Source organism: Squalius cephalus (genome assembly GCF_949319135.1).
Source record: "Squalius cephalus genome assembly, chromosome: 20".
In the NCBI taxonomy this organism is placed as follows: domain Eukaryota; kingdom Metazoa; phylum Chordata; class Actinopteri; order Cypriniformes; family Leuciscidae; genus Squalius; species Squalius cephalus.
Window position 1 is genome coordinate 31,122,474 of NC_137141.1, and position 27,574 is coordinate 31,150,047.

At 39.3% G+C, this 27,574-nt stretch overlaps 1 protein-coding gene across 12 annotated transcripts in view; it reads right to left on the bottom strand.

The window, feature by feature from the left end:
- smoc1 (SPARC related modular calcium binding 1) overlaps positions 1 to 27,574 on the bottom strand; it is a 55,943-nt gene that overhangs the window by 17,287 nt on the left and 11,082 nt on the right. For 3 of the 12 annotated variants that reach the window (XM_079853858.1, XM_079853862.1, XM_079853863.1), the window contains exons 2-10: positions 25,627 to 25,792; positions 21,849 to 21,938; positions 18,265 to 18,377; positions 17,727 to 17,826; positions 15,383 to 15,433; positions 12,690 to 12,737; positions 10,132 to 10,221; positions 9,938 to 10,018; positions 1,338 to 1,530 (exon numbers count right to left, since the gene is read on the bottom strand). In XM_079853858.1, the coding sequence (XP_079709984.1) occupies positions 1,338 to 1,530; positions 9,938 to 10,018; positions 10,132 to 10,221; positions 12,690 to 12,737; positions 15,383 to 15,433; positions 17,727 to 17,826; positions 18,265 to 18,377; positions 21,849 to 21,938; positions 25,627 to 25,792 (932 nt within the window). The remainder of the gene's footprint in view (positions 1 to 1,337; positions 1,531 to 9,937; positions 10,019 to 10,131; positions 10,222 to 12,689; positions 12,738 to 15,382; positions 15,434 to 17,726; positions 17,827 to 18,264; positions 18,378 to 21,848; positions 21,939 to 25,626; positions 25,793 to 27,574) is intronic. The other 9 variants (XM_079853866.1, XM_079853867.1, XM_079853864.1 and 6 more) reach the window with 5 other exon arrangements.

A 27,574-nucleotide genomic window follows, 5' to 3' on the forward strand; every position in this document is an offset into this window, starting at 1 on the left:
ATGGAGAACACAAACATGAGGCACTTTTACAATGTTTATCCATCTTCTCCTCTATTATCAGTATCTGTACAAAGCCACACAAGCCTTATGTGGAGCCACATTTCTTCAGTTCAGTCTGCCGAAGTCAGACATCTGAGAGTGAAAACGTGAACACACTGGAGAGCTGCTTTATTGTAGAACTTGAAGTTGTAATTCTAATTGAAAGCGACATTGACATTTTTCATGTTTACTACTGTAAAGCGGCTTGCTTTAAAACAATCAATTGTATAAAGTGTTATATAAATAAACACGACGTGACTTGACTGGACTGGAGAGCTGAATTACAGTTCTCAGTAATGCTGCAAAGGTATTTTGAACTTACCCCAAAGTGTAGAATGAAAAAGAACTTCACAGTGAATATATCATGGCTTTTATGGAGTCTTTTGACTTGGGACAGTAGGCAGCCACCCAAATCTTCCTAGGAAACGCTTAGCTATATGCCTACAACATCTTGGAAAACTTTGACAACCCCAAAAATAAGGACTTGGCAACCAAATTATCATGGACAAACATCACGCATTTTCATGTTCGTAGAGAATGCAGAGTTTGGCCTTCACTGTAGATTCAGAGATAGGACAAAAAAAATGCAGCCATACAAGTCCTGTCTCAGTTAACACAGCTATCCAAACACACGAAGAAATGACAAACCCTGAGTATTTGATTTCATTGTTTGATCCAATTTGGTTGACTGGTTTTTAGTAAGACAGACATAAGAATGCATGACACTGCAGAAATCTCGGATTTAACGGAAACATCCAGAACATCTATCCAAAGGATCACGCCATCTCAGCATGGTTCAGAGGCAGCATGGGCTCCATGCCTGAATTCAAATTGCGTATTTCGTTCAGCAAGAACCAGTTGGCTAAACCTTCTCAATGTTTCCAGGGCAAAAAAAAAAAAAAAAAAAAGAGAGCAATTTACACATCTCCAAAAGTGGAAAATAAATCACAGCTCATAATGGGTAGAAACACATCAGGACGTGTCACGCTTTCAATTTGAGTGCTTTCTAAACAAAATTCAGCACTGACAGCTTTGCTCATGGAAAAATAAAGATTGTGGTTTGGAGAGAAAATCGATTGTCATAACATTCCACAACTAAACTAATCAGTCTCATTGGATGATCGCCATTCTTTTAGCATTTTGAGATGTTTAGAGCATGCAAGCTCATCCAGAGACATGTCGTATAAATAATGGGGTTACAGAACAGATAATTATGCCTTGATTTTATATCTTGATATTAATGTCTTAGGCACATTCTATTACACAATTTGTCATAAGACAGTTTGTTTCTGTCTTACCTTGCAGAAGTTCCAGGTATGGGTCTCCCAGTGTCCACCAGCACACACCAGCAGTAACCAGTGGACTGGTGGCACTGGACTGGTTTGTAGAGTCCCTGCAGGCCGCAGTCAGGGATGAAGATGGCTTCCCGCGGATTCTGCCGAGCCTCATCCTGGGCCGTCTGCCTCTCCTGGTCACAAGAGGGAACTTTCTCTAAAACCATGAGAAACACACTCAATACACAGAAATCTCTCATATCAGGTAGTGCACTTCAGGTATGGTTTAATATTTTTCAACAATGGCAATAAAGCAATACAATAGTCTATATATATTGAGCTAGTACAATGTACAAACAGGGACACCACATGGAAAGCATGAGGCATGGCAACAGTCAGAGTTCTCAGAAAGGCGGTATCCTTAATGCAATTCCAGCTTTTCTGTTTGAATGTCTTTGTCTTCTTAGCAGTCTTTTTAGAACCACTGTTCAAAGTGGAAGAACTTCCAGCTCTTTGTTGTTAAAAGTGCTTCCGTTTGTTTAGCTTGCGAACACTGTAGAGAATTAGGCAGCCTCCTTTTGACCTCCATTTTAGGTCTCTAACTCCCTATAACTTTATTCCCTCTTCCTGTACCCCGTACAAAGACGGAAAACGATTGGGATCAGTACGTTTTTATCATTTTTGAAATAAGATTCATATGTTCACGAAGGCTGCGTTTATATAAAAATGCATTCAAAACTTTTCTTTTGCTGCTTTACGTAGTGCAGAATCTGTGATACAGTGTCAGTTTGAAAGTTTAAAAGAGAAAGTTTGAATAACCGCATTTATATGAAATAGAAATGATTTGTAGATGTCTTTAAAATGTAAAGGTTACACTTTATTTCGATAGTCCACTTCAGACATTCTACTAACTGAAGTAGAACTGATGTAACAACTTTGCAACTACATGTCAACTAACTCTCATTAGAGTATTAGTAGACTGTTAGGATAGGGTTAGTAGAATAAGTTGACATGTTCTTGCAAAGTTACTTATAGTCAGTTGAATGTCTGTTGAGGAGCAGCAAAATAAAGAGTTAGCAGATATTAAGCAGACAGTCTACTAATACTCTAATGACTGGTAGTTGACATGTAGTTGCAAAGTTAATTATAGTTAGTAGAATGTCTAAAGTGGGACCATCGGAATAAAGTTTTACCAATGTAAATGATTAGGCCAGATTTTCTACAAGTAGCATAACATTTGCAACACAAGTTTGAGTCATGCATCCACTGTATCAATCTTTTTACCATATGCTCCCTTAAAGGTGCAGTAAGTGATTTCTGAGAAACACTGTTGATATTTGCAATCAACCCAAACAAACACACCCCTCCCTTCATTGCTCCGCCCCCAAAATGCACAAACACACAATATAAGATCGGATGTCTCTTTATCATAACTGAAGTGAAGCAAAATAATGCTTTGTGAAAGATAACAAACAAACAGCGCTGGAAAGCTTTTCTAATATTAGCGCGGGTCCTAAAGCACTTGCCTGATCATAACCCTTCTTTTCCCAGTGAAATTCCTCTGACCGTTTCTCTTTTGTAATGTCTCTCAGCCATCTCTCTTTCTACAGTCTTTCTTCAAATCTCACTCTCTCTCCTCCCCCATCATGAGAAGACACGCCCCTTACTGCTGATTGGCTACAAGTGTGTTTTGCTGCTCGGTCCGATCCACTTTCAACAGCGTTTCTCAGAAATCGCTTACTGCACCTTTAATTTGAACAGATTTTAAGAGGCGACTTTACATTCATGGTTAACGTCATTAATTAACAATGTTGCAAATGTTTTCATTCAATATATAAATTCAGTGTGTCGGTGAGTTGAACCAATTCAAGTCCTGAAAGATCTGTGCGGTAAATGTCCATTTATAATGGAAATTGTGTAATCAAAAATTAGATTTGACTGAGATCTGCTACAATAAAACTTTCACCAAAATTGTGTTAAAATTAATTGAGGCAGAATTGACTTAAACACTTTCAAGGGGCATCTTTGCCCCTTTTCTTTTCTGAGCCATTAGGAATTAATTTTCATGTATTTATTAACACAATGGACACTTGAGAGATGTTCTTTTAAATGTTTTAACACCTTGTCTCATAAAACTCTATTTATGTTGAAATCCATTTAGTACGCTGCTCACTTGTAGTGCATCGGGCCAAGTATAATAGCAGCAGATGTTGAGGCTAATCCAGCTAGCAGGGTGCTGAAGAGCTTTTTAACACTCCTGATTGATGTCATTTTTAATCAGATGTTTAGTGAATATCGTGCCACAAGAACAGTTATCAGAACCGCTGTTTTCCTCTGCACGACAGCCCGGGACACTCAAGCTGTTAATCATTAGATTGGGATGCATAAGCTATACAAAACTCTCTCAAGTCTTTCCTTTCTTCTTCCTCGTTTCAGTTTCTTCATTCTTGTAATGTTAAAATGTTAGGGTTGTGAACTGATTCAAAATGTAACTAATTAATCACACAAGTCAGACATTAAATCCCAAAATAAATGGGTTCAACACAAAGGACACGCACACGCACACATACACACACACAAGCGATACCTTTATTAAATGTATTTAATACAAATTTTTTTTTGTCTTTTTCTGAGGTTAAAATTAGTGATTATGACCATTTAACATATTTTTAAGTTTAAAAAATGTTTTGTCTTTTAATAAAACTACATTGTAAGTTCCCAGACTACAGTTTGTTTATCATTCATTTTTCTTAACATGTCAAATAACCAACCTAGGCTCATTAGAAATATGTACCTCTACCTTCATTTTTCCATTCCTTTTGCATTCAAGTGCTATGTTATCATCTCAAAACTATTAACAAATACATTTTGATGTTATGCATCAATTAACCAGCTTTATATAGCTTTTCTAATGTAGTAAACACCTGGTTTAAGGCTGCACTTGCGATGCGGAGAGCATGGTTGCAAGCTAAAATCGCATGGTTGCTTCAGCAAATGTGTTTTTATGTCAATTTTGCTTTTGTTAATACTATCAGTTAGGTTTAGGGTAGGTGGTACGTTATTTTCCAATGCGATAGACCATTAACATTTTAGCATTACTCGCTGGACATTTAATTTCAGAAATACCGCGAAACATTCAACAGCCAATGTAATAAAACATTGCCAGATTTACATTCATCTGAATGCACTTTTAGCCCCACTCACTGGAATTTCACAAATTTCAAGAAATGTGCAAGAAACAACATAATATCATTTTGCAGATATGTCGCCATAGGCACGTACTTGAATAAGCCTGGGTTGAAAACAACAATCTTCATATAAACAGGAAGTTAAAAATAAAATGGATGGAGCATTGTGTCAGTTATTTTTTCTTCTTTCAACAGTCCGTATAAATTAATTAAATGTATGCATGTATTTGAGTGATATGAACTTGTGGCTGAACTAATTAAGGGGCCGAAAAACATTTTCAACTAAAAACGGAAAACTTTTTAAGCATTTTGGACGTTAATTTACACAACAATGGCGTTTTGGGGGCCTGATAACACATGCACATGCACATAACATAACACATTATTTTTAAAACGGGTTTCAAAGTGCAAGTTTTTGAAAACTATATTGTTATCGTCTCCATGTGAACTACAAAACACAAATTTGTGAAAACAGTGACGTCATATGCATTCTTTACAAAGTGACATCATCAACTACTGGCCTCACAGAATAACACAGCGTTTTTTGTCATTTTCACGGATCCTTGTGAACAGGGATCGTTTTGACTACATTGTCGCCTGTACGCGAAAAACACAAAGGAAAAAACGTTTCCATTTTTAGTGCATCGTTGTCGTGTAAACATACCCTAAATGAATTCGGGGCAACTCGAGAAATGCCCCGAATTAATTTAGGGTATGTTTACACGACAACTGTCAGGCCAGTTATTCTGTGAGGCCAATAGTTGATGATGTCACTTTGTAAAGAATGCGTATGACGTCACTGTTTTCACAAATTTGTGTTTTGTAGTTCACATGGAGATGATAATAATATAGTTTTCAAAAACTTGCACTTTGAAACCCATTTAAAAAATGATGTGTTATGTGCATGTGTTATCAGGCCCCCAAAACGCTGTTGTCGTGTAAATTCATTTAAATGAATTCGAAGCGGGATGGGGCCAAACAATGGCAGATGCATTTGGGGCGCTATGGTGGTGTGGGAAATATGCTTGGGAACATTATTCTTGCAATTCCATTTTGCCCCACTCATAGCGCAAAATTTTTTACATTACCCACGTTCTGTTTGTAGAAATAATGGGACGAGATTACGGAATTATGCATTGCGAACTGAACAATGACTAATCTAGTTTTACTTGGAGAGGAGGACCACTAAATGGTCCCCAAATGAATCTGTACCGAAGTATAAAATTCCTGGCCGGAGGGTGAGGGGTGGTACAGAGGAAGGACAAGATCTGGAGTGTGAGAGAATTAAACTGAGAACAGCACTGCCCACTCAGAGTGTTCGTCTGAGCCTCTAAATGAAAACCATGAGCTACAAGCCCGTTCAGTGTAACCAAATCCTGCTGTTTTTGCTTTTGTCTTCATTACAAACAGTTCTGGTAAGTTCTGACAGCGTTGGCACGATCGGGAACAAGGCTTGGGGTGTTTTAAGTGGAACCTGACTGCGAAGACAAGGAACGGGGGAGAGCATTAATACGTCCTCTTTTCCAGAGATGGGCTTTACAATCCACATCCAAGTGTTCACGGCAGAGTCCATGACTCCTGCGCTTCCCGCCAAGGTTCCTTCATATCTAAATTATTTAGCACTGTTTATTGTAGCGAGGGTATACTGGCGCCAAGCAGATGGGATTCCCAAAAGAAATTGTTTTTTTTCTCTCTCTCGCCATAATACAATAAAACAGGACAGAAAAGGATGAACAGTCTCAGATCCCATTTAATCCTATTTGCGTCACATTTTTGTTATGCATTCATTTTTTTAAGATCTGCACGTAAAACTTGATCCGACCCTCCTCTCTTTTCAGAGTACAGTCGTTTTTATGCACTCTGTCCCTTTTTATTCCAAGAAGTGAGTTGCATGAGTTCTGTTTAAACAAACAGACATAAGTGAGATACAGCCGAGGTGAGACCTCATTGCTCCCAGAATGCTTTGCTGTTGTTCTCTCTCAGTGTTTACAGGCTGGTATTGATTAGTTTATGCGCGGTATGTTGTAGGTAAACTCTGCTGATTTCCTCACTATAACGGCTGAAAATCAGAGCCTCATGTGTTTCATCGTGCCAAGATCAGGCCAAACAAAATAGCTTGAAACTCAGACTTATCAGCCTCCTTTAAACAAAGTGTTCTCTCTCTCCCTTTCTGTTTTAGATGCATATATCTCGCTCTCTCTTTCTATCTCTCTTTCTTCATATGCCATCCCTGCAATTGTTTTCAGCTGTGGGGAAAGTAATCACTCCAGTCTTGGATCTATGCATTCTGAGCTCATAAAGTAACAGAAGAGGGCATGATGGGCCAGAAGAGGAGGGGTGGGCAACATGTTCTCCTCAAACTTTAATATGCTAAATGGAAAGGTTTATAGACAATCATGTCAAACATGTCCTCATCCTCATAAGTACTCTGACCTCTTCATTTGTATTTCCTTCACGTGGCCAGTAGTAGGTTTGGTGACTGGATGTATATCGAGAAACACGATGTATTGTTTTTCACAGAGAATGAGCCAATGATCGCTTAATACTTCCTGGGCATGTGACACATCCTGGTTATGTCTTATCCAAAGTGACTTACCATATTGCGTCATTCTGAGAAATTGGGATTATTCCTCATTAGTGTTCCCATGACTTATGACTACAGACTTTATTTAACAAGATACAGAACTTCTGTCATATACAGTGGTTTAATTGTTTTAACTCTGTAGAACGCAAAAGAAAATCAATTACATTTTATATTTAAATGTTTGTTATTCATTAAAATATCAGCCAATTGCATGCCCACATTTTAACAAGCTGTAATAATAGAATAAACCGTCTTTCCTCTTCTTTCTGTTTGGTTGGTTTCCTAAAATCATAGGATTGGTATCATGTATTTTTGGGGGCCACATATTAGAAAACACAGGTAACTTAATTAATATAATATAATATAATATAATATAATATAATATAATATAATATAATATAATATAATATAATATAATATAATATAATATAATATAATAATTAGTGGTGGGCAACGATCACTTACGGTTAATCTTTTCCAAAATAAAATTTTGTGTTTACACAAAAGTTATGTGTGTACTGTGTATAATTATTTTGTATATATAAATACACATATGCAAGTATATATTTAAAAAAAATTGCATGTATAAACTGTATATATACATGTATACATAATTTGTATTATATATAAATATTTTATATATAAATAAACACATTTTCCTTAAATATATACATGCATATGTGTGTATTTATTTAAACAAAATAATTATAAACAGTACACACACATATATTATGCAAACACAAACTTGGATGCGATTAATCGTTGCCCAGCACTAAATATAATATAATATAATACCCATAACAGTAATGCCTGAAACATTTCAAAATACAACAAGGTTGGTGCAGAACATAAAAAAATAAATAAAAAAAACATTAAAAAGAAATGTCTAAATGTTTTCCCTTTTTTAGTTGATATAGCACTGAAACTGATTGACTATCAGAATTTACTCAGTTCATTCAAATGATATTAATAAGTATTTTAATTCACACTGTGTCGGGTTCAAAATAACAATAACAATACATAAGAATTAGAAGTAGTAGTTTGAGGCCATGTGGTGGTCCCAAAATGTCTATGGAAATGCGACCCTATAAGTTTTAAGGCACAAAGGGCAACATTTCCTGAGAATGACAAAATTGTTGGTACAGTCACCATGGTTAAAAGGCTATTCTAGAGCTTGCGGTATCACGGTAACTCTATATATCCTTTTTTTGCCGAATATCTATACCTGCCCTCAAACCAGTATAGGGAGCTTTGTATACAGTAGCTAGTCCAAACCTGTAATGCTACTACTACCCCCAAATCTTAGGGGACACAATGATAATTATGCTTGTTCTGTTTCATGGGGACCACAACCACAATTACCAAAGAAACACACAATTTACCTCACCTCAGATGAGCATGTTCACTGTTATAACTGCACGAGTTGATGTGTGAAAGATCGAACTGATGCGTACCACCCACAATGCACTGAGAGATGGAAACTTGGCTTTCTTCGAGATTTACTTTAGCAGCAAAAACAACATCTCAGTGTTTCAATTTACTCCAGATCCCACACACTCCCAAGAGCAGCAACGGTGGAGCCCGATGCCAACTCCGTCACTTCTGCACCAATAGCACCCCTGTGATGACCGTGGATCTGCTACTCTGGTTGAATAGCGTTGATGTGCAACAGATGCTAATTGGTCACAGGAGGAGCCTCTGAAGCGTTCCAAAGACGTGTCAGATTAGATATACAACGTGTCTGCTCAAGGTAAGTGTTTCCTTCAGCACAGAATATCTTCTGTCAAAATTTTGTCAATTATTCTTTGGTGAAATAAATTGATTATTTTTCAATGTTTACCAATTATAGGCCACCCAGGCAATAAACAAGGGAACGCCACTGGAACTGCATACACAATTTGACGTATACGACACACACACACACACACGCACGCACGCACGCACGCATGCACGCACGCACGCACGCACACACACACACCCCTATCTTTATGAGGACATTCATTGACACAATGCAATCTCTAGCCGCTTACCCTAACCTTACCCATCACAACTAAGTGCCTAACCCGAACCCTTACCCTAAACCTACCCTTAACCTCATTATAACCTTATCCCTAAAACCAAGTCTTGACCCTCAAACAGGCCTTTAAAGGGCTCTCAGAAAGTGAGGACCGGCCAAAATGTCCTCACTTTACTCTCTTTGTCCTCACTCCAATGGTCTAAAACTCAAACTGGTCCTCACAAAGATAGTTGTACAAGTACACACACACACACACACACACACCCTCATTCAATCTGCTCTCCTCCTGTGCCACAAAAATTCAGATCCCTACCTCTCAACCGCACTGCCCAAAAACCTCACAGAACTTGACGGAGTTGACTGAGCATGCCCAGAGGGTGCTCGACTCATTTGAAGGAAATTGTAAAGGAGACACAGAAAGCTAAACAAATTACACAGAGGAGAGCTGAGACAAACAGAGAAAGTGGGGCGCCATAATTCTAGCGGTGTTGGGTTTCTCCTCCCTGGACATGCTGAATATTAAATCTAAAACTGGAACAGAAATGTTGCACAATCTAGGGCGCTTGAATGTACCAACTTGGACGCTGCAATGACGATGCTTTGAAATATTTCTAGCTGTGTAGGCTGGCCATCAGTCTTGTGTGTGTCAACACAAAGCTCTGCTTGAAATTGTGTGTTTTTGGTCATTACTGTTTTAAGAGGGAAATGGACTAACATGATTTGTTTCTTTCCATTTATATCTTTAAGAAATCAAATCAGCTATTAACCATTGTGAGACAACTGAAATTGATAGAGCAGAATATATCAGACAGATGATGGATGGATAGATTCTCACCTGACTTCCTACTGTTTGAACTGTTCTGTTTGTTCTCTTTGTACACCAGCTGCTTAATCCACAATGTTGGAGCTGTAATCTCTGTGGTGATAAAACAAACAAAATTGATGTTTTAAACAAATTGATATCAGTCATATACATAAATGCAAGACTCATGCTCATGTTGCTTGTATTTGCATGTGGTCGAAACTTACCCTCACCTTCTGGGACAACATGCGTCTCCATGGTTGGTGTGGGCTTGGAGCCATCATCTGGATTGAGGGTGAGAAAGAAACGGAAAGAGACTACCATTATTGAGGTTAATACAATCTACTCTCCACAACTGTTGAATGATTGGGATTTGCACATGGCCCGGCCATTAGCACAGAAAACAAAGTGGGTGAGGGATAGAGGGTACAAAGAGAGAAAATACAAGTCAGAAAACACAGATAAATAAGAGTATTCATCCACTCAAGAACAGACACACACATCTCAGAATGCGTAAATTAGCTTTCATATGCATACTGTTTAGATAAATAGTAATATAATTGTGTATAAACAAGCAATTGTAGATAATTTAACACACTCAGTCAAAAGTGTCATGATAATTGAGAAATGTCAAACATCCTACAGTACTTACCCACTTATGTTCTATTGCATTCTGGCTGATTTCCTTGTGGCTCACATCATTGTAGGCCCTGGCAGTGGAGGGGCCAAAGCCACAGTGCTAAAGCCACAATAAGGTGGCAGCGAAAACCAGTTCAAAGAATACATGTAGTTCACTGAACTGAATTACAGCCAAAGTGACATTGTAATTTTCCCTGTCCACCATGTTTGCATTTAAAATCAGTGATCCCCTCTGCAAAATAAGTACATGTTCTGAAAGTGAATTTTATTATTCGCTGTCTTTTATATAAACAAGGGTCATTTAGAAAGATAATGGCAGTAGTAATAAAATGAACTATAAACTGTTAAAAGCCAATTCGTTTTGTTGTCTTTAAGATCTTTAAACATCAGAGAATGTGTCATTGAGAGCAACATGTGACCAATAAAAAAAAGAAACATAGTTTCGAGATGAATTTCAGCGTCGCAGCATTTGATCTGGACTCCATAGCAGCTTCTGTTGGCCAAGGACCGCCCAGAGGCCGTATGACTGACATGTAGAGCAACCGATCACAGTTCGTTTGGTTCAGTGTCATGTTTAGGGGGTAAAAAGTTTCAAGTCAATATTCCTACAATAATAGACCGACATGCAACCAATAAATCATTCATTGAAGAACGTTGTGAAAATTCACTGCAACAATGGCAACAATCAGTCTCCAAATTGTTTAAAAAAAATCCAGTGTTTAGTTGATCCCGATAAGCTCTCATTGTCACAGTTGTAAACACGACGTCTTTCTTCGTCCATGAGGGGGTTTGGCATCATGACGGCTTTGTTTCCAGGTGGACCGGTAAAGAACGTGTCACACACGTCTCCCGGGATCTTGTAGAATTCAACCAGATGACGACTTCGAAACTCCTGAAGTGTTTTCCAATTTCCTACCAATAGTCCATGGGCATGACCAGAGATGGTCTTATTATTGGGAGATTCGAGAGTTTGTAGCTCTAACATTGGAGAAAGCGTAACGGCCAATCAATCCAAAACGAAGGTTTAAGAGCAAACATGTTGAAGATTAGCCCATGGGCTGTCGATTCAGTAACTGATAAGCTATTTCCTCACAAAAGCGGTTTATTCAGCGTAGTGAAGCCTCTCCTCCATTGACATCCATTAAAAAGGCCTCTTGTATCCTTCCCTGTGTACCGCAGCGTTAGCAGGCGTTACGCTTTTTTAGCCTAAGTTTGCAGGTTTGCCTTCAATTGGCTATGACTAGACTTTTACAGACTAGCGGAGGCGACCCTTTAGCTAACTATCTAGTTGACTACATGTGATTTTGAAGCTTTAAAGCCTAAAACACAACAATGAATAGACTCTTTACTTTTAACAACATCAGAGCTCATTGTAGGTCTTTCTTAAAAAGTGTAGATGTCAATTATGCTATCAAGAGTGTGAATGGCATTTATACTTCTGAAACCCAACAGTGATCTCTACAGGACTGAGTGCAAAAGACTCACGTACAGTGGCACACAACCACCTTCCACCTGCTGGTGACATAAACATCTGGTGCACATGCACTTTGTCTTGAGTGCAGCCCAGTGCAGAAGAGGTGAAACAAGATCTGAAAAAACAGAGGCAAACTCCATTCCCAAAGCCTACCACACATTCCCAGCACAACCATCTCCCACCCCAGTGGTTCAAACCTAAACGCACTCTCAAACCCCTATACGCCACCCTCGGGGCCTGTAAATGACAGTCTGGCTTTCCTGAGTTAGGGCCCCAGAAACGTAGGTGCCTGCCATTGCTGCTCTTAACATCTATATTAGCTGTTTGAGATTTCACTGCTGTAACAGAGCCCAGTCTTTGATGTGTGCTAAGGTCTTACACTGGCTGTTAAACAGAACAACTGGAATAGGTTTTCATCCTTTATGGTCCTTCGAGAAACTGAAGTCTGAAGTAAAAGCTTGACAGAAAGAGTCAGGCCAAATAAGCATATGAGGCACATTTGACATCTATTTAAATGTGCTGAAACACATTTAATCGTACATAAATAAATAAAAGGAGACACAAAATAGAAAGTTTAGTGGCGTTGCAGTATGGCGTCCTTCTGATTTGTTAGTTTTCAATATCTCTCATACATAAGTGCACACACTCACATTTCTGCAAATCTCAACTCACCTTTTCTGCCGGAGCTTGGAGGTCCCGGTGGCTTATCGGTTACTGACCCTTTAAAGAGAGAGCAGAATGTTTACTCAACTTTTGAAATGCAGTACAGTAACCACCTCACTTTGGGAGAACAGGTTAAATATGTTTAACCTGCACTTGTAGGAACACAGCATGCACTTTGGAAAGTCAGATACAAAAGAATACAAAATGTAAGTGACAACTGTAACATCCTAACTTACACAAATGGGAGAAACAGTGATCAGCTCAAGAAAAAAAAAAGTTAAAAGACCCCCCCCCCCCCCAAAAAAAAATCCTCTAGACCACTCTGAAACCACATTTTTCACTTCTATATATGTTGAAATGTTATCTACAAATTAAGTTTCATGTAATGTCAGTCCCTTAAATTATTCCGTGTGTTGGGTGCGTTCATTCATTATGGATACGAAAAAGAAATACACACACACACACGCACACGAATGCGCACGCACGGGCACACACACACACACACACACACACACACGCACACACACGCACGCACGCACGCACACACACACAAACACATGTCTGGTTCACTATCTTTGTGGGGACTCTCCATAGACGTAATGGTTTTTATACCGTACAAACTGTACATTCTATCCCCTTACACTGCCCCTGCCCCTAAACCTACCCATCACAGGAAACATTCTGCATTTTTACTTTCTCAAAACAACTCATCCTGTGTGATTTATAAGCCTTTTGAAAAGTGGGGACCGCTGGCTGGGGACATTTGGTCCACTCCCCACAATGTAATATAAACAAGGGCACACACACACACACACACACACACACACACACACACACACGTCTGGTTCACTATCTTTGTGGGGACTCTCCATAGACGTAATGGTTTTTATACTGTACAAACTGTACATTCTATCCCCTTACACTGCCCCTACCCCTAAACCTACCCATCACACACACACACACACACACACACACACACACACACACACACACACACACACACACACACACACACACACACACACACACACACACACACACACACACACACACACACACACACACACACACACACACACACTGCCCCTGCCCCTAAACCTACCCATCACAGGAAACATTCTGCATTTTTACTTTCTCAAAACAACTCATCCTGTGTGATTTATAAGCCTTTTGAAAAGTGGGGACCGCTGGCTGGGGACATTTGGTCCACTCCCCACAATGTAATATAAACAAGGGCACACACACACACACACACACACACACACACACACACACACGTCTGGTTCACTATCTTTGTGGGGACTCTCCATAGACGTAATGGTTTTTATACTGTACAAACTGTACATTCTATCCCCTTACACTGCCCCTACCCCTAAACCTACCCATCACACACACACACACACACACACACACACACACACACACACACACACACACACACACACACACACACACACACACACACACACACACACACACACACACACACACACACACACACACACACACACACACACACACTGCCCCTGCCCCTAAACCTACCCATCACAGGAAACATTCTGCATTTTTACTTTCTCAAAACAACTCATCCTGTGAGATTTATAAGCCTTTTGAAAAGTGGGGACCGCTGGCTGGTCCCCACAATGTAGGTGATCTCAGGTTTTACTATTCTTATGGGGACATTTGGTCCCCACAATGTAATATAAACAAGGGCACACACACACACACACACACACACACACACACACACACACACACACACACACACACACACACACACACACACACACGTTAATTGGGGACTTTCCATAGACATAATGATTATAGTTTATACTGTACAAACTGTATATTCTATCCCCTTACCGTAAACCTACCATCACAGAAAACTATCTGCATTTTTACATTTTCAAAAACAATTACTAAGTATGAAGTTTTTCCCCATTGGGACCAAAAAAATGTCCCCACAAGGACAAGGATATTGAATATTGCCATCTTTGTGGGGACATTTTGTCCCCATAATGTAGGGAATATCTGAACCACACACGCACACACACGCACACACACACACACGCACACGCACGCACACACACACACACACACACACACACACACACACACACACACACACACACACACACACACACACACACACACACACACACACACACACACACACACACACACACACACACACACACACACAGATAAATATTTTATTTATCCATTGTTACAATTATTACAACCATTATTATTATTTACTGTTACTGACAATGGTACTGTAGACATACCTTCCTGCAGAATATATTCCCAACCTTGTTCTAACACATCAGATTTTAAGCAATTGTTTTGAGCACTTCTGATTGGAATGGCACTATGATTGAAGTCTCCTGTGTAGACATCAGTGTAAGGATTGTTCTGTTGTATTTGATTAGTGTTGAAAATAAATTCTGCAGCTAGATAGATCTCCAGGATTTAATATCCATACATAAAACACAGTTTAATGTGACACGAAACAGATAAAATACATTGAGGAGAGGATAGTTACTGTATGCACAAACAATCATCAATCACATTGATCCAAGTACGTGCAAATGCTCAGGATTAAAGGCATGCATAAGTTCAAGATTAGACAGTCAAAAATTTCAATGCTGGAGAGAAAGAGAACTTTGAACAAAAGGGCGATTTGGAATGAAATTTACTACCTGACAATCCACTTGTCCCAGCATGAGTTCCCATAAATTCACGGAAGTTTCCTGCAAACGTGTGCAAGACATTTAACTTAAGTGGTGATTCATGGGATTCACTCATTTCTGGGACAGGACTGGTCCATCTTTTGAGCATTCATGAAATATAGAACAGTGAACCAAGGTTGAGACAAGAGAATATATCGGAGTGTGACGTTATTGCAAAAAAAAAAAAAAAAAAAAAAATTCACTGGTCGGCACCTAAATGTGAATCCTTTACTTTTAAAAATAAACAGTAACACAAGTACAGGATCTTATGCCGGACAACAAGCAGCAGGAAGAAAACCTAGAAACGTATTAAACAATTACTGGACAGAAATACTTTCCACTATTCCAGCTAAATGTGCAGAGACAACTATAAGTAAGCCTTTTATTCACTGATGCACTGAAGCACAGTTTATTCATTTTAAAAACTAGTGTGTGAAACAGTAAATGATGTAATGCTAAAGAGTTGTGAGTTAAAGTGTTATCATTACCTAACAGCAACTAGCAAGTGCCTTCCAGTTCTCATCCCAAAAAATATAAACATTTCCTCTGCAATTTAATATAGTGTAAACAAAATGAAAAACATTGTGAGTTGAATAATCGAATGTTATGAAAAAAAAAAAAGTAACAAATCTTTGGTTATACAGAAAGCTGCAGGGATGGTGTATTTTTTTAGGCCAAAACCTAGAAATGAGTTAGCATTTAAGCACTTCTGGTTCCATCGTTATGAAGTCAATTTTTTTTTAATTATTCTTTTTTGGTTAAAGGTAGAGAAGGCAATTTTCAGATAGTAGTATGGTAGCATGCTATGCTAATCACAGCCTGTCTCTGTGATGCTCACAAAGCATTGCTGTTTATTTGAGTGGCCCAATAATAATAACAGTAAGAGTGTTCGACTTTGGCTGGATTTAACCGACCGGCCAGACTTGCCGCTTACAGTGTTGAAAACGGAGCCGTCAAGTCAGAGCCAAGAATTTGTCAAATACATCGACGTTTCAGATGTTTTCGTGTAGCAACTTGAACACTTTTCATTCAGTACTTCCAATGCACCACGTGAATTTATAAGAATAAAGTTCAAAATAAGCCTATTTACTATTTAAATCCTTATGAAGTGGGATCTATATATTTTATCAGTTTTATTTTGATAAACATGTCACAATATAACATTGATATGAAGCTGTGCAGAATGAATCTGCTCTCGAATAGCTCTTGCATTTGTAACAGTGACGTGGAGTCGATCGATCAGTCTATGCAGCGCAACATGAAGTCGAACACACCTACTGACTCAACCAATGCCATGAGTTTGAGGGTGGGACTTCCTATTCATTAAAATAGAATAGGAATAGGCCGACACTATGTTGCTGTCTGGGGTTTTTGGGAAATCTGTTTGGAAACTTGTTTGGTAATTACATTTTTCAATTCTAGTGGTGCAGAAATGGTAACAGTGTTAAGTAAAGTAACTGAGGTAAAAAGTATGTTTTGTACCATCCCATCATAATAATAACAGTAAAATAATGAATTATATTGAACAAGCTAAAACTCCAAAAAGTTTCACAGGTGTCTCTGCAATGTGCTGCTGATGAACTGAACTGACAACGCTTGAAGGGACCATCCAGAAAGCTAGTAGACATTTTACATCAGGGTTAGGTAAGCGTGAGATAGCATGTAACCATAAAATGTCAAGACACAAGAAAAAAAGAGAACCAGGTGCTCCAATCCTAACGTAATCCAGTTCTGGCAGGAGTCGGTTGTGTTATCTCCAACAGAACAATCAGAGCCATTTGAGCAAAGTGTTCCCATTCATTTACGAAGAGAAAAGCTCCCTCATTCCAACTGTCCACTGAAAGCAGTTATACAATGAAAAAGAGAATGAGAAAGCAATGATGGAGAAGAAGGAAAAATTGTAGCGAATGAAACAGATGAAGACAGAGATTGATGGAGTGTGAATTTGGAAAGAGACAGAAACAGAGAAGAGCAGAAATGTATTAAAGTAGAGAAAAGAAAAATGGATGAACTTTCGGAGTCGGCGCAAGTCCTCCAGGATATTATCCATCACCTCTCGGTTCCATGCACAAACACAGTAGAAGTAAACTAAACAGAGCGGTGGCTAGAGTTTAACATCACGCTGACTCCATCAAAACAAAGAGCACAATTTAAATCAAACAAAGTCTAATGGCTTTGAAAGTGATGGACTACAGGCGCAGCTTCTTGACCGAGGCACCTGATGGTTTAGCGGTTCTGCTTTTCAGCACGACCTAAACACAAAGCGATAATCCAAGCAAACAGTCTAGAGATAAAATCTGCATACATACAGTACCTGAACACACTGGCGTTTTGTTCTGGACAGAGGAACCGCTGACTGGCTTGCCATCTGTGGTCACGCACCAGCAGTATCCTGTGAGGGTGTGACACTGGACCTGGAGGAGATACAGACGGAGAGAGAGGTGAGAGGAAATTCCAGTAACTGCTCTTGTATCTCCTGGACGACCCGCACGAAACGTCCCGGCGCTTGCGCTGGGGGAATACAATTATTCAGAGTGAAAAACGACTCTCATAAACGATGAGGCATTAAAAGCTTAGGCGGACTGGATGATCGCTGTTTAACAAAGCAAAGGCTCAGGTGAAACAGAGGCTGCGAGTCTATAAATGCAATTTAATGTACACTTTCCATTCAGATTCCCAAAGCAGCCGTGCTGATGAGAAACACAGGGAAGTGCAAATTTTTTGGAATCCTATCAAGGCTGGGGAAGATGTTAGAAGGCTAATTTGTCCACTAGATAGGTTTAGGCTTTAGGATTTGTCGATGTCAGAAGCAACATTAATATTAAGTGCAGTGGCCCGGGACTCTGTCGGACCTGGGCAAATGTTCCGTCGTCATTGCATTCTGGGATAAAAATGGATTCCTGTGGTCTCTTGGCTTGTTCCAGAGCCTGAATCCTCTCAGTCCGACATTTCGTCTGGCCTGCTTCTGTAATACAGAAACAAATATGCCTAATTACACACTTGACATACAATTGCAGCTAAACTTACATAAAGCTAGTGCCACAATGGGTTTGATTCTGCAGGGATTTTTATAAAAAAAAAAAAAAAATGTTGCTTTGGAAAATATTATCTAGGAAATTAACAAACTGAATAACGTATAAGGCTGAGTAATAAGGGGGGAAATTCACATAAGACACATAAACACTCCCACACTTTCCCCCCTACTTTTTGACCAGGGTACTCCCATGACTTTTCCAATTGTTTATGATTACTGGATAGGGATTAAAAATAAATAAATAGAAATTTCACTGACAAACAGCAATTATATTTTAGAACTAAGTAATAGAAATTTCCATGCCATTTCCATGATCTTTAAAGGTATTACTCAAAGGTATTACTCAGTTTCGGGTTTTCCAGGCCTGGAAATCACCATTTCAAATTGCTTGATGTTTCCATGACCATGGAAATCCTAAAAACAATTAACAGGCGCATTTTTGAAGATATGATTATTAGGAAAGAGCCTTTAAAAAATGTTTGTTTGGGGGAAATTTCAATCACAAAGAGCAATTCTATTTTAGTCCTGGGCAACTACAAAAATATATATTCACGATAAAAAAATCAATGCCATTTCCATAACCTTTTAAGATATTAATTGTTCATGAGTTTTCCTGGCTTAAAAACCACAATTTAAAATAGCTGGATATTTCCATGACCATGGAAATCCTGAAAACAATTAACCGGCGGATTTCTGAAGATAGGATTATTGGAAAAGCCATCTCATTAAACAACCATCTAAAGAAATCTCATCACTTGTGGTAAGAAATGCATCATGCAGATTCTTAATCTTGAAACGTCATCTAAACAAGGAAAATATGAGGTTTTGAAATGGCAAAGCTGAGTGTCGTGTTCCAACATGTAGGCACTTTGTATGAATACAGAGAGTATTTAGTCATCCTAGTCAAATAAACAACACTTACAAGTTGGACCTCAGTGCTGGACTGCATCCAAGAAATGAGGAGGCTAAAAACCATGCCATCCTTGCGTGAAGATATGAACCCGGACAGATGGAAGTTCAGCAAGCACACAAAGACAAACTGCAAATCTGCCCTACGCTTGCCTGTGAGCAGATGCTCTTAAATCATCCATGATGCAAAAATGAGAAACACCTGTTGTATCTGTGAAGTCTGTGACCGATCGACTGGAAGAGACAGGTGGGCTGCAGTCAGCTCCAGATAACACCAGAGTTGAATTATATATATTATATACAGAACAACCAAACCTCAAAACATCAGTTGTTAATCTGACCTTTTTAGTTTTTACAACATGCAGAACATGATTTCACCAAGTGCAACATGTTCCTGGATCAACATCTTTGTTGATCCTGGAATAACATTCCAATTAACCAATCAGATTTGAGGGACAAGTTTACAGTTTATGTCATGGCTTATAGAGTCGGTTGCTTCTACATCAGTGTTATCCACCTATCATTTCCCTCTGATTTTAGGGATCATTTATGGGTAGGGATTGGTTTAGGGGTAGGGATATGGTTAGAATTAAATGTTGATCCAGGAACATGTCTAAAAAAATCAGGACAAAACAAGCCTTAATTATGTATATAATATATTTACAATTCAGTGAATTTATGTACATTTCTATGGGACAAAATATGCTATGCACAAAACTATTTTTTTTGGTAAATGGTTGTCTTTGTTCGTCTCGGGCCCTAATAAACCTACCTCTCCATTTGGTTTTTATTTTCAATTTCCTATTTCAGTTTGCTTAAGATGTTTTTTGTTTGCAAGGTACAGTATATGAACTTTACGCTGAGTAAATAACAGTACTTTAACCAAAGTTTCTATTTAGCAGTACACAGTTTAAAGAGAGTTTGTTAATAGACACCAATTAGTGTTTTCCTAAAAAACAGTGATGACACCGATCATGCACCTTTAACTGCAGTTTAACACGGTCCAGTCTAAGAAACTTATGATGCAGGCTGACCGTGACTTAAAGACAGTCAATCTGCCTTTCAGTATGTGAACACGGCCTGCAAAAACTTACATGCATACCAGTGGGCATACGCGTTCCCTTGGTAGTTTGCTCTAATGCTCCAGGGACTGTATATTCTCTCTGACACGCACACAGATGTGTTCATTTGAGATCAGCCACCTTTTTGGTGCCAACACTTGAAACTAAGACAAAACTGCAACCCAGTTTGAAAAAAAATGGTGAGGAAGGTGAAGCCAAAGCTGCCACAGAAGTTTTAAATGTATTTAGCTAAAAGTAGGTAAAAACTGCACTGCAAGCTTCGAAACTTTTACGAATCTTTTGTTTCGAACCAGTGGTTTGGGGTGTGTATCAAACTGCCAAAGTCACCTGATTTCAGTAAATGAGACTTCTTACGTCATAACTGTTTCGAAATTTCCAAAATTCAATGGTTCACCAATGGGGGGCGATGATCTCTGTAACTCGTGAACCCGTGAACCCATGAATCATGCGGATTCACTGAGATCGCTGTCCAGCGGCGAACCATTGAACAAGTGTCTATGATCAGAGATCAGGTAAAACCCAGTTTTATACATTTGTAGACATTTGAATTAGTCATTAGCATTATTAAAAGGAATAACAGTAGTTAATACTCTCTTATTGGCCTGTTTAGCATAGTCATCCATGAAAAAACAAAAAACAAGCCCTGAAACTTGATAAATGAACAGTCAACACAAAGGTCTTTGCTACTGATTTACCCATAAAGACAGTCTCTTGTCGCAAACTAACCTGCACTGAAGTCAAAATCACCAACACTAACACAGAACATTTCTCAATACCAAATACTAATATTAAATACTACTATTATTTCTATAAAATAATATTTATTGAACAGCAATATTTAATAAACAACAATTGCCATTATAAAAGTCGCTAAGCAATTCAGTCAAAAGTACAAAGGCAGTGCTCTGATGAATTAAAGTTATATAAAAATATAAAGATCTGAAACTTTGCTCTCAGACAAAACTATTTGCTCTGGAACAAATAATAGTTTAATGAGACCAAAGACTGCTCAGTAGACATACCCAAAACGAATTATATCTCATGTTTAACCACTATAGAGACATTAGAGCCAGTGGCAAATTACAGAAAACCTGGCCGAGGTAAGGTTGTTCTCGGCGGGTACATGAGCATTGAACGGCCGCTGACGGCCTGGAGCTCACATCTCTGAAAACATCGAAGAAAAGTTTAAGATAGGCACTATCTTTATTAATAAACCACATATGTGAAGTTTAAACAACTACAGTTCAGTCTAAAAACTTATAAAACTACATTCCGTCACACAACAACAGTACTATTTGTAAAATTATAGTGGGTTTGCTCTTCCGCCAATGACACTCGCTGTGAGAAATGCTGCAAGCGGAGTGGTACAAACGGTGAAACTGTTCATAGGTTTTCATCTCATTGCTCATACCTTTCATAGCTGTCAGCTCTTTGACCTCTGAAACCAGTGTTGGCGCAGGAAAAGGTTGATCAATCCTCTCCCACTTTTTACCTGGAATACCTGAAAAACACATTTACATATTTATTACTTAACACAAATACTCAAGGAACAGTCTAGCTTACTGTCATGTATGTTTAGTTTTGTTCTGGCTTCATGTTTTTGAATTTGGTCTTTTATTTTGCTATGTGCTTTTGCTTTGAAGTTCTTGTTCCTAGTTCCTGTTGCCTTGTTCATTGTTTCCTGTCTGTCATTTTCCTGTTTCCTTTATTACTAGTTTTCAGCACTGCGTTTGAATATGCCTACTTCTCCAAATAATATGCCAAAAGAGTAGTATAAAACATAAAACTGGAGTCAGCAATTTTTGATGGACACTTTACTATCCCATGAGGCCATAGGAAAAGAGTCATGAATGCCAGATAAGCATCACAATTGAAGCCTTGGGTCACATGACAATGCCAACATGGCAGATGTATACATCCAAATTAAATTCATAGTACTAAACACTTTCATACTATAAAGATTTTTTGAGAAATCATTTAATCATGTGGTACAGGTACCTAGTCAGTCAGTATACAACTTCGGACGAAGCGCAGGTTTTTCTTGTTTTAGGATTAGCTTTCTTGTGAGACCTTAAATCAGGGTAGTGCCATATTACATTTTTTGACAGGAATGAAAAAAAAAAAGGCTGTGAGGGATAAAATTATAGCGTGTTCAATTGATTGTACTGTTGTTTAACAACATATTGTTCAGCTGATAAAGTATCTTTCCAAAAACTTTCAGTAGACAAAAACATCATAAAACAGATGTGAAAGTTGTTAGTTGGGAAGATGACATGTGATTTAGAACCTTTATACAGCACATGACACTGTAAAGACTGTAAAAGTCTATCCCTCACAGCCTCGTTTTCATCCACATAAAATTTAATATGGTGTCTACCCTGACTAAGGTCTAGCCGTCTAGATTCGTCTTTACATGTAACTCTGCATTTGGTCTAAGTTTTCATGTTTGTTATTATTAAATTGCACTTGAGTTCATAACCTTGATTAGCCTTGAGTGGACATGTTATACTTATTAGGGTTCAGTAATCTAGTGGTATAGAATATTAAATCCCGCATTACGCATGAGCACCACTGCTTAATTTTTCAAAATGCATATGACAATAAAGCTTGTTTTCAGATAATATAGCTAAGTTTGCTTTCCTTACCCCATTTGCTAATTTTTTTCTGCTTTTAAACCTCACTAAAGTTTGTAAGGTTTAAGCTGATATTGTCAGGGAATGTGTGTGTTAAATGAAGTGCACGACAGGAATAGTGTTTAATGATCAAATCCAAACATAGGAGAACCAACCACGTAAAACATAGACGAGAACGGATACGAGACATCTAATGGGACGACAGGTGAACTAAATGACTAATCAGACAACATGAGAAAACTAGGTCACAGGGGAAAACACAATATACACGTAACAGTAAGCCCCCTCCTGAAAAGGCACGTCCTCGCGTCGTACAGAACAGTTCAACTGAGGAGGGAGGGTGGATGCTTTGGAGGAGGGCAAAGGAAGGGGTGAAACAAAACAGAGTCCAACAAAAAAGTCCAAGGGGGAGTGGAGGGTGGGAGGAGCCAAGAGGGAGCCCAGAGCAGGAGGAGCCAGATGTTGGTCCCGAGACCAACCATGACGAGACCCCAGGGTGGAGTCAAAGGCAGGAGGAGCCATGGTGGAGACTTGACAGGAACCACCCTGGGAACAGCCGATGGAGACACCAATGGAGACAGAGACCCAGGTGGAGCTGAAATGCCGAAGAGCCCACAAGACATTGCTGGAACTGAAGACAGAGGTGGAGCCGGAGCGACAAGCATCCGAGGTGGAACACAGGAAACCTGAAGACTGAGGTGGAACTGAGGATGATGGCGTAGTTGGGGGAAAGGTGGAGCCAGATGGAATCAAAGGTGCAGGCAGGACGAAGTCTGACCAAGGCAGAGCCTGTGGGACGAGGGAGCCCGGTGGAGTCATAAGGCAGAAGGTTTCCGGTGGAGCTGAGGGAGGGAGGAGCCAGGGCGGAGATGATGCATCGACAGGCTGCTGTGGAGTGTTGGGTTCAGCGGCTGGAGACGGAGCCAGGGGATCCTCTGTTTTAGGCGGAGCTAGTGGCCTGAAGAACCAAAGTGGATCCACGCACTTAAGAGCAGGAGATGAAGAGGGGCTGAAGGGTACCAGAGGAGGTGGACGAGAACAGACGAGAACGGACAGAGAATGAGGGAGAACACAAGGTATAAATACACAGAGACTAACCAGATAACTAATGAGACAACAGGTTAACTAAATGACTAATCAGACAACATGGGAAAACTAGGCTGAGGAACAGGCAGTTAGAGGAAGTGGGAGAGGGAGGCTGGGAGGGATCACAGGAGATACAGGGCTGGACGGAACCAATGGGGAAAGGAGGAACAGGGGAATTACCTCCTCAAACATATCCAATGGTCTAAAAAATGTTCCAGCAACCATAGCGATCCCATCCACTACAGTGAGGTTGTGGGCGGGGCTTTCCTCCTAGCTCTCGAACTCCATTAACACTCCCTCAGCAGCACATGATGTAGTGGGCTCACGCACCTGGTCAGACACACCTTGTGGTGACGACTCCTTCCGTCCTCTCTTCAGGTTCGGTCTTGTCAGTCGCAGCAGGCTGAAGTCCAATGTCTGAAGTGGGCTCTCGTATCTCCATCGTGCCGGTCGTCGGTGACGAATGGCTGGTCTCTGGATGTGGAGTGGGGCTGGTGCTGTCCTCAGCCGGGCCGAAGGTGAACCGGGAGTTGTTGTTCACCAGCACCAACTCCACGGATGCGACGAAGTCTTCCCTTGGACCATCCACTGGAATACATGCCTTGGACAGCTCGCTCAGGCTGGTGTGATAAAATACACAGAGCAAGTAGTCCAGGTAGTGTGTCTGACACACTAGCTGGATAAAGTCCCGAGTGTGTTCTTCCAGCGGATGTTCTCCCTGCTCCCCCGCAAAAATTAACCTGTATTGGTCCGTTCTTCTGTCAGGGAACGTGTGTGTTGAATGAAGTGCACGACAGGAGTAGTCCAAGTTAATAGTATTTAATGATCAAATCCAAACACAGGAGAACACAACCACATAAAACATAGACGAGAACGGACAAAGACTTAGGGAGAACACAAGGTATAAATACACAGGGACTAACGAGATGACTAATGAGACGACAGGTGAACTAAATGACTAATCAGACAACACTGGAAAACTAGGTCACAGGGGAAAACACAATATACACGCAACAGATCTATTCTGAAAACAAGTCAGAAAACATTTTATGCAATTTTAAAGTAAATTTGTCTTGCTTTAAAGATATTTAAATATTCGGATGCTGTGCATTGATGTACACCATAACTATGTTAGCACATGTTTTGGTAACACTTTTCAACTTTTCAACTACATGCCACCTAACTCTCATTATAGTATTTGTAGACAGTCTGCTTAATATCTGCTAACTCTTTATTGTGATGATAAACATTCCAAAAACAACTTATTCTAACCCTAACAGTCTACTAATACTTTACTAACACTCTAATGAGAGTTAGTAGACATGTAGTTGCAACGTTACTTATAGTCAACAGAATGTGTTAAAGGGACCATCACCATGAAGTGAAACCAACACGATACAATCCTCACATGCAATGTTACCTAAATGGTTTTCAGAAATGATCACACAAAAGTTTCTGATGTCCACTGACCTTTGCATCGGCCCCTGTGGGCGAGGGTGAGAGTGCGGTCCTTGCATTTCGCCCTCTCCAGGTCACAGTTGGTATCATAACTGCGTCCGTCTGACCCACACACAGGCTTGCCGTGACCCCTGGAGCACGCAGGGGAACATGGGCTCTCTCTTTCCCCTATAAGCCACTGCACACACATGTACATATATAAAGAGCAATGAGGGCATGACAATATAATAAGCCATGGAGAACTTGACAGAATACCCTGACTAGACTTTAATGATTGTGCAATAAATTAAACAGAGCTGCTGAGCTTTAAAACAGTTCAATGAGTTTCACAGGTTTTAGTAGAAGGATCATTTGGTGCAATTGCCATGAATCATGAATCTTAAAATAGCTCAGTTGAAATATTACATAGCCTTATAAAGATTTCTGTTGTGACTTATAATAACCAAGACCTATCTATCTATCTATCTATCTATCTATCTATCTATCTATCTATCTATCTATCTATCTATCTATCTATCTATCTATCTATCTATCTATCTATCTATCTATCTATCTATCTATCTATCTATCTATCTATCTATCTATCTATCTAATTTAGAAATTCTGATATATCAACACGACACTCTATTCAAGTTCTACCAACACGATCTCATGAAAGTGCGTATCTATAGCACGAATGATATTTCTCGTATCATTTATACGCCAAAACGAGTTTTTGCGTTCAAATGATACGCACTGTAAACCCCTTGGGTAGGATTAGGGATGAGGAGGGCGTGCATATTACACGCCATAAAGTGCGTATCATATGTACGCAAAAACTCATTTTGGCGTATAACTGATACGAGAAATATCATTCGTGCTATAGATACGCACTTTCATTAGATCGGGCTCGTTCTACTCTACTCACTCTACATCCAAAATGTGATGTATTCACAAGTGGGACGGACTTAATTTATTCTTAGTAACTGATTGATTAGGTGAAAATTTTAAAATAGTATTCCATACCAGAATGGAGGCATTTTTTATATCCCTGGAATAATGGACACTCGTGAATCATGAACAATAGGACCAGGAATGTGAATTATAAAGTAAACAGGTTAATTTCTGATGTCATACTGATTTTATTAAAAGAAATGTTGATAAAAAAAGTAATTTTCTTCTTCTCACTCACATTGGAAAAAACGTCTTATTCCCTCTAAACCAGTGTCCTAACTTCTTTTTCCTTAGCTGCATTTATCATGTAACAGGTCACCTCAAATATATATATATCATTCTTGAATTTCCACAATTTCATATTCCCCCAGTCATTGAGAGGGCCAGAAGAGTCTGAACAGTTTAGAGGTAGAAAGAAAGAAAAGCCAGCTTAACTCAGTGTAGATATATGCTGGCCTCCCTACAGTAGTACAAGACAAATTTGCTATAGATTGTGCACCATCATGCAGTGACAGTGGTCTCACAGCACATCAGGTACACAAACTGGAGAACTTCTACTGGAAAAAGGGTAGCTTTTGCCAGAAACACAGGGCACATTTTCCATTTTAACTAGACCCATCTGACTAAACAGAGCTGACCGTTTCTGATCACACACACATACAGTACACATATACATGCAGTACACCGCAAACAACAAAAGGTTGCTCAGGACTGAATCTCTTGAGTTGAGCAATTAAGCAAATAGAGCCAAATTATGTCACTAATATAGACATGGAGTGAATCCGTCTGAGTGCCTTATGACAGACAGACCAGACTTTTATCTATTTATTTTTCAGCTGAGAGTATGCCATTATTAAATCTGGCTCCTTTTCCATGCACTGTACTAAATGATGCTTATATATTAATACATGTATGTCCATATCACACTGAATATTTTTTAAATTCTCACTTGGGTAAATAATCCAGAATAGCCACATTAAAAATAAATGCCTAAGCAAATCTTTAGTGTTTTTTAAGACAGGCCAAA